A 12,592-nucleotide genomic window follows, 5' to 3' on the forward strand; every position below is an offset into this window, starting at 1 on the left:
TTTCTTAATTTGCACCTTTTTTCCCCCCGTACAATTTAGTTTTCATTTGCTTTCAAAGGTTGCATTTTACTCTTAATTCAGAGAGGATCGTTTTGCACTCACTAGAATATAGGATTTTTATGTTCAGGTGTTCTACCGTAGCAATAAATAAAGAGAGAAACATTACTGCTATACCATGTTCCTGTTGAATTTCAACCATTTGCTCAGCAGTCGTTTTGCCTATATTCACTAGTAACGTCCATCTTATTGCTACTTTTTAATCATCATAGAAGCTTAATGAATAGGGTGAGCCAGTAAGACTAAAGAAATCCCTGACTGAAATAAAGGTATTAGTATTTGGGGCATTAATAACTTAAACCTGCCCAAGAGTAAAGACGTGGATGCTAAGCTTGCATTTTAAAGAAGCAAAGCATTAATGGGAACTGAAATAATTTTTAGAGAGCCTTTGAAAACTCCATCTCAACTGTATTTTATGAAATAATTAATTTGAATATGAGATTACAGTTCTTCCTTAATCTTCTCCCTTTAATTGACAGAAGAGAGTTCAAAAGCAGGTTATGAGCCACTGAGAAGTACTCCAGCAAACCAGGAATGACTTTCCTAGTTGACTGCAGGGAAAAGTATGTACATTTTCTTATAGGAAATGCTGCAATGACATAACTATATTTTCTTTCCATCTTTTTGATGTAAAGATAACTGGCAATTTCCCTCCTCTTGCTGCTATCATCAGAGATCAGAGCAGTCAAACTGGAAGCCACATCTCCTCCATGTGTATACGCAGTCCTATGAACATGTAACTGCTGTCCTCCTTGTCAGGTCTTGTTTTTTTCAATTGCTTGTCAAATTTCCACAACTCAGTGCTAACGTGACAAAATTGACCACTGTTGTCCTGCAAATGTCTAATATAGCAATTCATTATCAGTGGAGTGTTTAAGACAAATGTTCTTGTAATATTTCTATATATACAGTATATGAAAAGGCAACGCTGCACTCATCAACACTCTGGCTGACATATGACACATTCTTCAGCCACTACAGTAAGTGTCTTAACTTAAAAAGCACCATTTTGGCTATCTGCCCTCAATGGTCATATTTAAAACCAGAAGCTGGATTCACTTTTTATGTTGTAATTGAGAAAAACAGTTTCCCAGTCTTAAAAAAAAAAAAAATCCACAAAGAACAGTGTCTGCATAAATCAAAGCTTGAAAATCAGTTTAAGGTTTAATAGTTATCTACTGAACCTTTGTTACTGATGATCAGGTAACAAGATTTAAAGATGTACAACTGCATGTCAAAATTCAGCTAGACTTGCGTAGGATTGGCACTTGACAACTCCCTGACCCCCCAGTCTGCCCAACTCGTTGAGGAAAAAAGAGAATTTCAGCTACTTCTCAGAATATAGGGAAGCAAAAAGAAACATCTCCAAAACTTCGTAAAATAGCTTATATTTTAGATTTGTTACATCTCTTTTACTCCTAGGTTATAAATCAGAGACATATTTAAGATCCAGTTTCAGATTCAATGAGCTGCAATGTTATCCAAGTGAGCCAAGCAGATCAGAAATGCTCAAGACAAAGTTCAAAAGTCATTTCCATACAGAAAGTTCCTCAGCTGACAAGATAACCCTTACACTGAAATCACTTACACTGCAGTGCAAGAACCTCTTTTGCCCTATATTCCCTCTTGCTTTCCCACACTGAGGCACAGAATTTGCCCTTGTTGGTAGAGAAACTGCAATTCTTGTCATAGTCATAGGAGATTTTCAAGCACAGGAAATAAATAAAATAATAAATAAGTTTATATGTGTGTGTTCAGTACATGTGCTAGTGTTACACTTGAACCCTAATACATGATAAACTTTGGTGGAGCCCAGCAATCTAGTCAGTACAGAAGCACAAAGCAAGTAACTGTGCATGAAATAGAAACGCAGTATCATTCCTACCTGCTCTGTCATGCATTGGAAAGGATGTGGCCTGCAAAGTAATTCACACGCTAGACAGAGAATTAAAATATTTTCTTTAAAAACATCCCTCAATTTTTCTAAATGAAGCTGCAGAGTTATTTTTGGTAAAGGCTACTAAAATCTTTCTCACTCTCTTATCCCTCCCTTTAAAAACTTAAAAGCTATTTAGAATTATACAAGCATGGAAAATTCCACGTGTGCAGATAATTGTACACATTCTGTCAACATTTAGGCTTGCTTTTCAAACAATAAAGATCTTTGCAGGCACTATGTCAGTTTAACTGTTTTCCTACCTGGCACCCAAAAACCGTAGTTTACCCTTTCCAAATTCATGCAACTTTTTCAAATTTGATTACCAACCCCCCCTTCCAGGTTGCTATACCACCATTTTTTTAATTGTTATTATATTTATTTTTAAGTCTTTGTGCTCAAGCCACAGCTTGCAGTATTACTATAATAAATGTATCTGTGTCAGTGAGCATAAAGCGTCTGAACTGGTTTACCAAAGTTACGTGTAGCATCTTTTGTACTGTTCCTTTTGATACATTACTTATCAAATTTAAAAAGGAAAGCTACTTTCACTTAAAAGTACACAAAATATCTGCTTCTTTACAAACGCTTCCCATGCTGAACAAGCATTCCATTTTTGTGTTATGCATCCAATCCACTCAAACATATTCTCCCCTAGGTTTGTATTTTGCACATTATGTGAAGTCATGTACACAAACTCCTGTTACATTTGATGTGGATTTGGGCACAATATGCCCAATTCAATCAAATCAGTCCGTGCAGGCCATTCTTTCATGAAAGTAAGACTGTGGTATACCACAGTATCTAACATGACTTACATGGGGTTTTGTTTTTATTCAAGTTTTTGTACAAATGTTATGTCTGCCTCTTTGAAAGTAAAAAGAAGAAAATAATTTTGTTTCTTTTCTTATTAAATAGCACCAGTGTTTGGAATATTAATAGCTCTTTAGAGGGATGGTATTTTTAGCCTACAGAACAGAAATCAATTAATTCACTGACTTCTTTCTTGACCTTTTTCCTGAAGAAGACCCCATAATAATTAAGCAAACACACCTAGCAAAAAAGGTTGCACACACAGGAAGTTTTTTTTGACAATTTTTCTCAGAATTTCTTAAAGAGGACACAAAAATCTGCATAACCAGGATAACAGAGTTTCGAACCCACAACATTACCAATAGCCATCACAGTCTGTTCTCCAACTGAATAGTTTCTCAGAGGTATGAAACGTGAGATAGAAACCAATGGAAGGAAGATTGAGAGCCAAACAAAGCAAACCCAGAAAAGATATCAAAACCTATGAACGTGGTTCATATCCTCAAGAACTGTGGCATGACTCCTGAAGTTCTATTCTGTTTTCTAGTATATCACACTTTATGCATAGGAATCCTATACATTTTAGTTTAGGCAAAGGAACCTTAGGGCATTTCCCTGCTTTCTCAACTTCATCTCCAGCTGTTTATCTCCCACAGAAAAAAAAGCAGCTAATTTTATAATAAAAACTGTCCAGAATTTGCCATTGAAAAGAAACCAGTCAGCAAGTGGCAGTCAGACATTATCAGTATCTCAAAACCCATCCTAAATTATTTTGAAATGCATGAAGTATTCCAAAATTAAAACTGCTATCATGATCCTTAGAGTGGCTGTATAAAGTTACCCACAGAAGTTCAATCTATTTACATTCAAGATATGTCTGCTACTACTCATCTGTACTGTGATGCATGAATCATCTGTTCATCTGGGTTTTAAAACATTTTAAAACTAAATAATTAACTACAGAGCTATGTGGATATGCAATAACAGTAAGTGTGATGGCTTTTGTGGTACCGACGCAGTATACTCTACAACACATATCAAAAAGTTTTATTAATTTAAAAGATTACCGTTAGCATAAGGAAGATGAATGCAGATATTCCTAGAATGAGGATTTCTTTATTCCCTTTGCTTTCTGTATGCAACTTGCGATAATATGGTCCTATGAGGTAAGTCTTTATAACAAGACATATAAGAAAAACAGCAGCCAGAGAAAAGAGAATTTGGCCGATCAGTATCAGTATTCTCAGTATTTCCTTGAAAATGCTGGAAGAGAAGAACAAACAGAACATTTCTTTCAACTGCTCTCTTGCCTCTAAACGAGTTCCCCTTAAGTGAAAAGATCTAATTCCACAGATGTTTGAAGTTGGGTAGCTACAGTAAGTTATTTCAATACACTAGCAAAGAACATGAATACTAAATTTGTTGAATGCCTGTCAATCTCTTTTATAGCACAGAATTTACTTTCATGCTGGTTCAAAAAGATTTTTGTTGATTAATCTTCATAGTAAACCATCAGAATCAATAATTCTATCCCTCAGCCTTTGACAAAAATGTCTTAGTAAGTAAAGGGAATAAAGTTAAGTCTGAAGAAATTCACTTATTTTCAACAACACTGAATTTTTCACTACAAATTTTAGTTTAAGAGTGGACAGGACTAAGGTAGCTAGAGCAGAAAGAATATCCTCGTACAACATGACAAATACAAATAGTAAGGAGAACTTGGAGAACAAAGCCCTATTTTTCAAGGAGCTGACATTAAAGGTAGTGCCCTTGTATTCATATTTGCGATCTGTATACTAAATTGGAATGGGGAGGGGAAGAGATGAACTTTATTTATTTTTTTTTACCTGGAGTATGTGCTCACTCCTGCTTGAATAAGTGTAGGCATAACAGCTATAAATAAACCAAGCTGCACATCCTGCATCACCAACATGCCAAGTAGTACGCTGCTGTAGTCAATATCTCCTGTACACCAACAAAGCAGTCATGGAAACATTTATCAGAATCTATGAATGCTTGCAGAAATCTAGAAATGTCTTAATCAAATGGAAGCTATGTATGGCTCTCCATAGGGTGAGGTCAAAGTATTCTGGTTTTGTTTTGTTTCTCTCCACCTCCCCAGTAGCTAAATCAATATATATGTTAATAATATAAATACTCATATAAAGCTTGACTTTGCTTTGCAGTTAAGCACCAGTCACACATTTACTGAAACTTCTTTACTGAAACTTAGTCTTCAAAATAACAGGCGAATCTAAGTTAACAAGAGCCAACATACGTAAAACATAGACTTTGAATTTATGCATTGCAGTATGCATATTCTAGAGAGAGGGGAAACAAAAACACCTTAATGCAGTATGTATGAGAGGTTTAAGGGGAAGAACAGGTTGGCAAAATGTTTGAGTGGAAACATTTAGGAGCCTTTGGAGAAGTTAGTAACCTGGCACTTGAAAGTATTTATTTGAAGAGCTGCTGTCTTTGAAAGACTACCTGAGCTGGTCTTAGTTTGCAGGAAAAGGATGTAAATTACTTAAGTCAACCTTTCTGCTCCACTGACAGACTGGTACTAACGGTCTAACCTAGTAACCTCTGAAATAGCACAAGAATTCCAGAGCTCCAGCAAAGTTAAATCTTTTCATGCAGAGTATTGATTGGGCCACGCTGTCATTCTTCAAAGAGTACTGGCTACATAAACAGCAGGTACACTTCATAACAAGAATATACATAACACTGGCCAGTGTGAAAAGAAGATGATCCCTTGCAAGCTGAACAATGTCTTTTGTTTCTCTTGCAATATTACAAAGTCCATTTCAATGAAATTTCATTGTAGGTGCATAAATATTTAAGTCATACATTGATTTAATACATCAAACATTTAAATCTTACTTACCTTCTTTATCTCCTCGAACAGTACCTGCAAGAAATCTTGACACCAATGGTGTACTAGATAAAGACAAACAAGTGGAAATGAAGACGCTTTGTGTCGGTCTGATTTGGAGCAAGTGTCCCCATAACAAACCAAAGGCAATCATCAGAACGGTCATGTAGCAGGGTCCTTGCAAAGATATTTTCCATACCTTGGGAAGAAAGCAAGTTCTTGTAATAAAGTCTGATACATGACAATGTTTTTTCAGTGCAAATAAGCAATTAAAGGTGCATGATTAGGGGCTGCAGTGCTGGGCCACCGACATAAACAGCTCTCATCATACACATCCTGAAACTCTAAAGATATTATGCCTAGTAGGTAATATTCTGTGCCAGAACACTTATTAGCTCATGAAAGCTCATTATGTAAATTCCCATAGCTCACAGACCAACAAGTTAAGGGTCAAAGGTCCACTATGGGTTGAACTACATTAAAATCAAATGGAAGACCAGTTATTTGGTATGACTCCAAGGGAAAAAAAAAAAGGCACAGTTAAGACCATCATAAATACCAGCAGCCCACTCCATACTAGTCCAACACACGATTGTGAATTTGCTTGCACACCAGTAACAGTTTGCATGCTAAGATTTAGAAACCTCTGACTTACTGACTTTTATCTTTGACTTTAGGTGGACTAAAAATAGCACAGTGGCTGAATGCTCATAAACTTTAACACATTTCAGATAAAGCTTTTATAGTCTGATGAACTCACAACCATCAGTTTAGGAACAAATCATACAATGAAACTCTTTAAATAGATCTTCACATATTTTGCAGCAGTATTTTCCACTATTAAAATTCTAGCTGGTTTTATGAGACTCTTTTTTTTTAATTAAGACCAAAAGAAACTTGTACCTTTTTGCTGAATCCCGATGGCCACAGCATGAATTATTCCAGATTGTGCTAACATACTTGCAGAATCAGTTTATTAGCCAGTACAGCATGTATCATCAATTCAGTATGCAGTACTTAACAAACTGATTTTTTTTTTTTATTACAGGACTGGCAAACATCACTGGACACTCCATAACAGCAACTGCATGTTACTGCATGTTAAAATAAAGCAGAGATGGATTGCCATAAATTGTGTGAGATTTTTCTAGCAATCAAACTGTTTTACTAAAATGAAGAGGAATAGCAAAGTTTGTTGCAGATACTGAATAAATAATGCATTCTATTCTTTCTAGAGAGTTAAAGACAAAAATGCCATATTTGTCCTTTCAAAATTGTACAATGTTACAATAGTATATTACAGAGAACGTGTAAAAATCTGAAATAGAACTGGTAACTTGAACATTAGCAATTAACTTCTGCAATATAGAAGTATTATACAGAAATACCTTTCTTAATCTTTCAGGAGAAAATTCCAGACCAACTAGAAATAGAGTGAAGAATACACCAAACTCTCCCAATGTCTCCACCTGTACAATAGACTTTTAAAAAGATAAAATAAATGTTAGTGCATATCAGTCTACTCATAAAGCAAAATGTAAGTATACTCACAAAATAAATAGTTTATGTTTCCATAGGTAGTTCACTCTCTGGTCATATGACATCAGGAGTTCCCTCAGCACCTTTAGGATTCAGAACACCACCTAGCTATTACTAGATAGTTAGGTTGGGTAGGGCTGGTCACCCAAAAAGCACAGATGCTTTGAGCTAGGAAAGCTTGCTTGCTTGTTGAGATTAAATATGTTGCTTCATACATAAGCTATTAAACCCCCAAGGCTTCTGTTCCAGAAGTTACTTCTGGCTAGTTACTTTGTGGGTCTACTGGTACAATTATTCCAATGTACTGTAGCTGCTGTTCTACTCTCCATCCTATACACTCCATGAATCCATCTCTCAGACAAATATAATTGCCTGCCCTTCTTCCTCAGAGAGAAGGATGCAACAGCAAGAAAAGTGGTTCCTTCTCAGAACAGGGAAAACACTTTTTTTCTATGCATTTATAGTCCAGAGCAAAAGAGGACAGGCTCTACCATCAATCACAGAGAAGCGGAGATGGAAACTATCTTTCCCCAAGATCAGAATCTGCCTGCCTCCAACACTCTTCCTACATTCCATGTTTTTATGAAATGCAGAACAAAGAGAATACACACAAGAGACCCAGTCAATAATAACAGTATCCAGAGGAGTACTGCTTAATCACAGCTCCATAAGAAATAGGCAGCTCAGAAGGAAACCCTCCTAAAGAAATCTCCCTCATCTCTGTTCTGATCACATTATCTTCCTCAGCATAAGTCTCTGAAAATTCACTGTTGAATCTTTCTAATGCCAGCCATACAAACTTGTTTCATAATCTTAAGTGGGCAAGCGTTCCAGACCTTCTCAACCCATCAGTTATGTACTACACAAAGGATATTATTTAATCTCAGTTTCAGAAAAATACAATTTTGAAAGTGTATTTTTTTGACCTTCCTTTCTGATACGAGACTGAGAAAAATCCTACAATTTCTACTCCCTTTACTTTTGAGCACAATAATCAGTTTCAACAAAAGCCCACGTCAGAGCAGAGGTTGCAAAGGTAGCAATTTCCACGCAGTTATGTGGCTATCAACATAATAGACACATATAACTTAACCTGACTTTAACATCCAACCTTAACACTTGCTCTGTTTTGCCTGCTGGCCAAACAATCTGTTAATGCACACCAGAACACTAATCAAAATGTGCAGCTTCTGGCCAAACACAGCCCACTGGTTCTCACTGAGCTAGTAATCCGGCTACACGTGACGGAGCTAAAAGGCTTCAAGCGAATTCAGGAATGCAGGCAGGGAAAAGAACCAGGGTTACTAGGAGGGATGAAAGAGCTACAGAGATGCAAAATAACTCTCTAGGAAGCCAAGCTATGCTACTCAGGAATCTACTTGTTTTAAACACTTCTTACACGTTAACGCTGACTTCTTGCAAGTTTCTGAATATTTGATATCACTTAAATAACTTGGCTCCCAAATGTAATGCTTTATGATTAAAAGCAAAGAGGCAAAACTAAAACAAACAAACAAAAACAAAATAAAACAAAACAAAATAAAAAAATAAACCAAATAAAATAAGCCTTTAGCTTTCACTTTCAACAATTCTTTTATATCTTCATTACATAGGAGAAAACAAAAAAAGGTCCATGCTTGGGGATTTTATTTTATTTTTTAATATGTTTGCAGCTGGATATACCATTTTTTAAGCTACTGTTAAACACCTCAATAAATTATATCAGTCAAGAAGCAGCTTGCACACTTACCTTGATGCTATTTAATCCTGATGGTCCTAAGAGTACGCCACAGATGATATACCCAAACATGGTTGGCAATCCTATTGTTGTGCACAGCCAGCCACATGGCAAAGACAACATTCCTATTGTCACAATATCCTAACATGTAAGATTTAAAAGTATATTAACATAAAGGATACGCAACTTTGTGGTGAAATTAAAGACGATGATCCTTCAAAAGAAAAATGGCACTGTAAAATTAAATGCAGAATACTGCCTGTGAAAACAAAACACAGCTTCAGTAAACTAACCTGAACACACTGTCATAGGTATAAGCACTCCAGTTTTGTAGATGAAACACTCGAGGTACTAACCTTAAATAATTAGTGCCTTGGGGACTTTTCATTAACTTATTAAATATTTTAAATACATAACAGGAATTATACAGTTTCCTGGGGGCTTCTGGAGTGGTGGTGGGGGACTGACACTTTACATAAAATGGTGAAAAGAACATGATGGTGAAACAGATCCATTTTGTTTTAAAAAAGTTTCCCAATCCTGTTATTTTTCATGAAGCACAAATATAATAAAAACTGTCCATGCATTTTTCAGCTTCCATTTCCCTACCAAAAGGCATAAATACATAAATTATCTCTAGTGATAATATGCAAGTGGCTTACGAGGTACAGCAGTAGCTTGCTTCAACCCTGTGCAGCCAGGCAGGAAGAATGCTGCCCCAAAGGTGCAACAAGTCACAGCAAATACAAATAGAGAGTATCCATATGGTATCACAATCAGTCTTGTGAAGACTATGTTAGGATTAGGAACACACTGGCTGGATCACCAGTAGAAGGGAAAATCATGAATGCTAGGGTAGCTTTAGAGGGAAAAACACTGAAACTGTATTCAACCCCATCAAGCAGTTCCAGCATGCAAACTGGTGGGACTAAGTCTGATCAAAACAAATGGCTAGAGTGTCTCTAAAAGGATTACCTTTATGAAATGATGATCAGCACGAGGAATGGTTGAATCTCTGGGCTTGGTAAGGATATACTGATTGTTCTGGGAATCAATAAGCATACTTAGACCCAAGTCATCCTCCACTTCTCTTTTTGAAGCATTTCTTTTAGAGTTGGCTTCGTCTTCTTCCACCCTTAAAACCGCTTCAAAGTTAACACCTCTTACCTGTAAGGAAAAGAAGGAAAACAACAATTAAGAAAAGCAAACAAACAAAAGACACTTGCATGTCTAGGAAGCATATAGTAAAAAGGAAAAGACTATTAGCTGTTCTTGAAGTTGCTCCAGCATCCAGTTGCTCCACCAGTTGCTCCAGACAATGACTAAAAATACTAGTTCCTTCTTAGAGAAATCTCTTCAGCCTCTTTATTAAAACTTGATGTCCGTAACTGAAAACACTATAATTTACTTTTCATTTCAAACAATGAGGGGTTTTCCAGACCTACTTGCTAGCGGAATAATGCCTCTTCAGCCACATTGTTCAACTAAAAAATAATAAGGACAGGGTTTCAAAGTTGCAAAATTCCAATTCAGGAATCTGAAACAAATTCTGAAGTTTGCAGAATTATTTGTAAGTATGATATAACTAATTCAAACATCAGCTTTTTTAGGTGTCCGAATGAGAGACTGACAACCATTTTCCTTTTATACATTATGAAAGCTGTTTTACTCACTTTTTGCCTGCAACCTGCCTTTTTATATCTATTCTGCCTTCGTTTCCCTGAGCTCCCCACTTACCAGACTATTTTGCATTCCAGAATGAAGTCTCCATTGCCAAGTCTAGGAGACCAAACCACATTTTCATGTTTTCAGCTGATGAGAAAAAGCAAGAGCAGCTGCGCGCCATGTACATGCAAACTATTCTCACAGCATCAGAACAAAGAAGAAAAGCTTCCCTACAGTCAGCAAACAAGAACTGTTTCTAATCAGAATACACAATAGGTTCCCAATCCTACTGTTTTTCTGTCATCTTCACTCCTGATGCCCTTGTTGCTACTACAAGGAAAACCAAAACAGAGCTTAGAGCATACTGTTGAATGCTGGCTTTGTGAATTAAAATACACTTTACACTGATTTTCATGTAGGAATTATTTCACTGTTCGGTGCAGTACTTTGCCTAAAAACAAAAATGCTAATAAGCCAACATCTGCTCTAGTATTTTCTTGGGAATTTAAAGTTATGACATCAGTGATAACATACAGTAAACAGAATTACCTTACGAAATACATCAGCACTGAGGCATCTACTTTGAAGATCTGGAATTCTAAATTCATATAGAGTTTGCTATATGTTCCTTTGTACTTGGTAGCTTGTGTATCTGGAATCTAATCAAACCTCTCTGTATCAAAATCAAAAATGTATCAAAAATCATATAAAAGTGATGCAGTCTGTTTCAGAAACGGTATTAGGAATAGAGAGAAGATTAAGATTCAGACTATTATGAAAAAAATATTTTTTCTGTGTAATATATTTAGAAGTCATGTATTGTGTGGATAATATGGTGCATTTTTACTTTTACTAAAGAAAAGGGAACTGACAAAAGACAGACTATGCTCAGAGAGTGAGAGTAGATAGCACAGGTTCAGAGGTGCTTTTAAAAAATACTAAGCATCTGAGGACATAATAGAAGACAACAATATTTGTGCACTGTTATATAAAACACCCTTTCAGGGATTGTTGTTTTAAGAAATAAAATCCTGAAAAAACACAACTGTTTTCTCATTACGTAGGTTAGCTCATATTCTATTTTTTTATTTTTCTCCATTACATTTCTCTATTTGATTATATCTTTAATAAAGGCCTTTGCATCCTTATCAGATTACTGATGATTCTATTAGAACTTCTTTGTTTCCGCATTCCAGCTTAAGAGAAAATATTCTAGATATTCCTCACAAAGATAGAGATGCAAATAGTCCTCTAGTTTGCATTTCATTATTCCTTTTGTTTCATGAATCGAGATATAAGAAAAACAAAAGAGATACATTGGACAAGAAGGACGCATTGGGTATTTTTTGCCAATGAACAGGTATTGCACATTCCTTTAAAATGTGCCGTTATACCCCAGTATAACAGAAGAGGGCACCCCAGCAAGATCTTCCCTACCCTCCGCTGGTGCTGCTAGGTAGGATTACCACCAGGTGTAATTGTACCTGTCTGGTGTAGGCAAAAAGCTACTTTCACTTTCTCTCAAGCGAGTACAATTACAAAAATGGCCTGGCCCTTTCCTACAGAGTTTTTCCTCCTCAGCAGAATTCATGGACTATGCTTGCCTTGGAAGTCGAGCTGCAAATCAACAAAAACCTTTCAAGAGCAGAAGCCAAATAAAAATTTCAATCCATGCTTATAAAGAGGATCAGCTCAGAGAGTCAGCTTCTGAGAAAAGTGCAATGGGACGCTGGGATAATCTGATGTATTCCCAGCTCCAAATACACACAGCCTTACCTGAGGGTATGTCCATCCTGCAACACAGAAACAATGAGCAATGCAAATGGTGTTAAAAGCAGAGAATGTGGGAAGCTGAAGAATGCAACACCACAAACACATTTCAAGTCCTTACCTTGAAAAATACATCTTTTCCCAGATTGTGAAAACTAACTGCAAGGATTCTTGTTCTCCTATAGCTTTCTCAACA

General features: G+C 36.3%; 1 protein-coding gene across 2 annotated transcripts in view; it reads right to left on the bottom strand.

Moving 5' to 3' along the window:
* Nucleotides 1-12,592, bottom strand: part of TMCO3 (transmembrane and coiled-coil domains 3) — a 30,705-nt gene that overhangs the window by 11,448 nt on the left and 6,665 nt on the right. For both annotated transcript variants that reach the window (XM_040556438.1, XM_040556507.1), the window contains 6 exons: nt 9,937-10,128; nt 8,974-9,102; nt 7,073-7,165; nt 5,697-5,883; nt 4,654-4,771; nt 3,874-4,069 (listed from right to left, as the gene is read on the bottom strand). In XM_040556438.1, the coding sequence (XP_040412372.1) occupies nt 3,874-4,069; nt 4,654-4,771; nt 5,697-5,883; nt 7,073-7,165; nt 8,974-9,102; nt 9,937-10,128 (915 nt within the window). The remainder of the gene's footprint in view (nt 1-3,873; nt 4,070-4,653; nt 4,772-5,696; nt 5,884-7,072; nt 7,166-8,973; nt 9,103-9,936; nt 10,129-12,592) is intronic.

This window comes from Cygnus olor, chromosome 1 (assembly GCF_009769625.2).
Source record: "Cygnus olor isolate bCygOlo1 chromosome 1, bCygOlo1.pri.v2, whole genome shotgun sequence".
In the NCBI taxonomy this organism is placed as follows: domain Eukaryota; kingdom Metazoa; phylum Chordata; class Aves; order Anseriformes; family Anatidae; genus Cygnus; species Cygnus olor.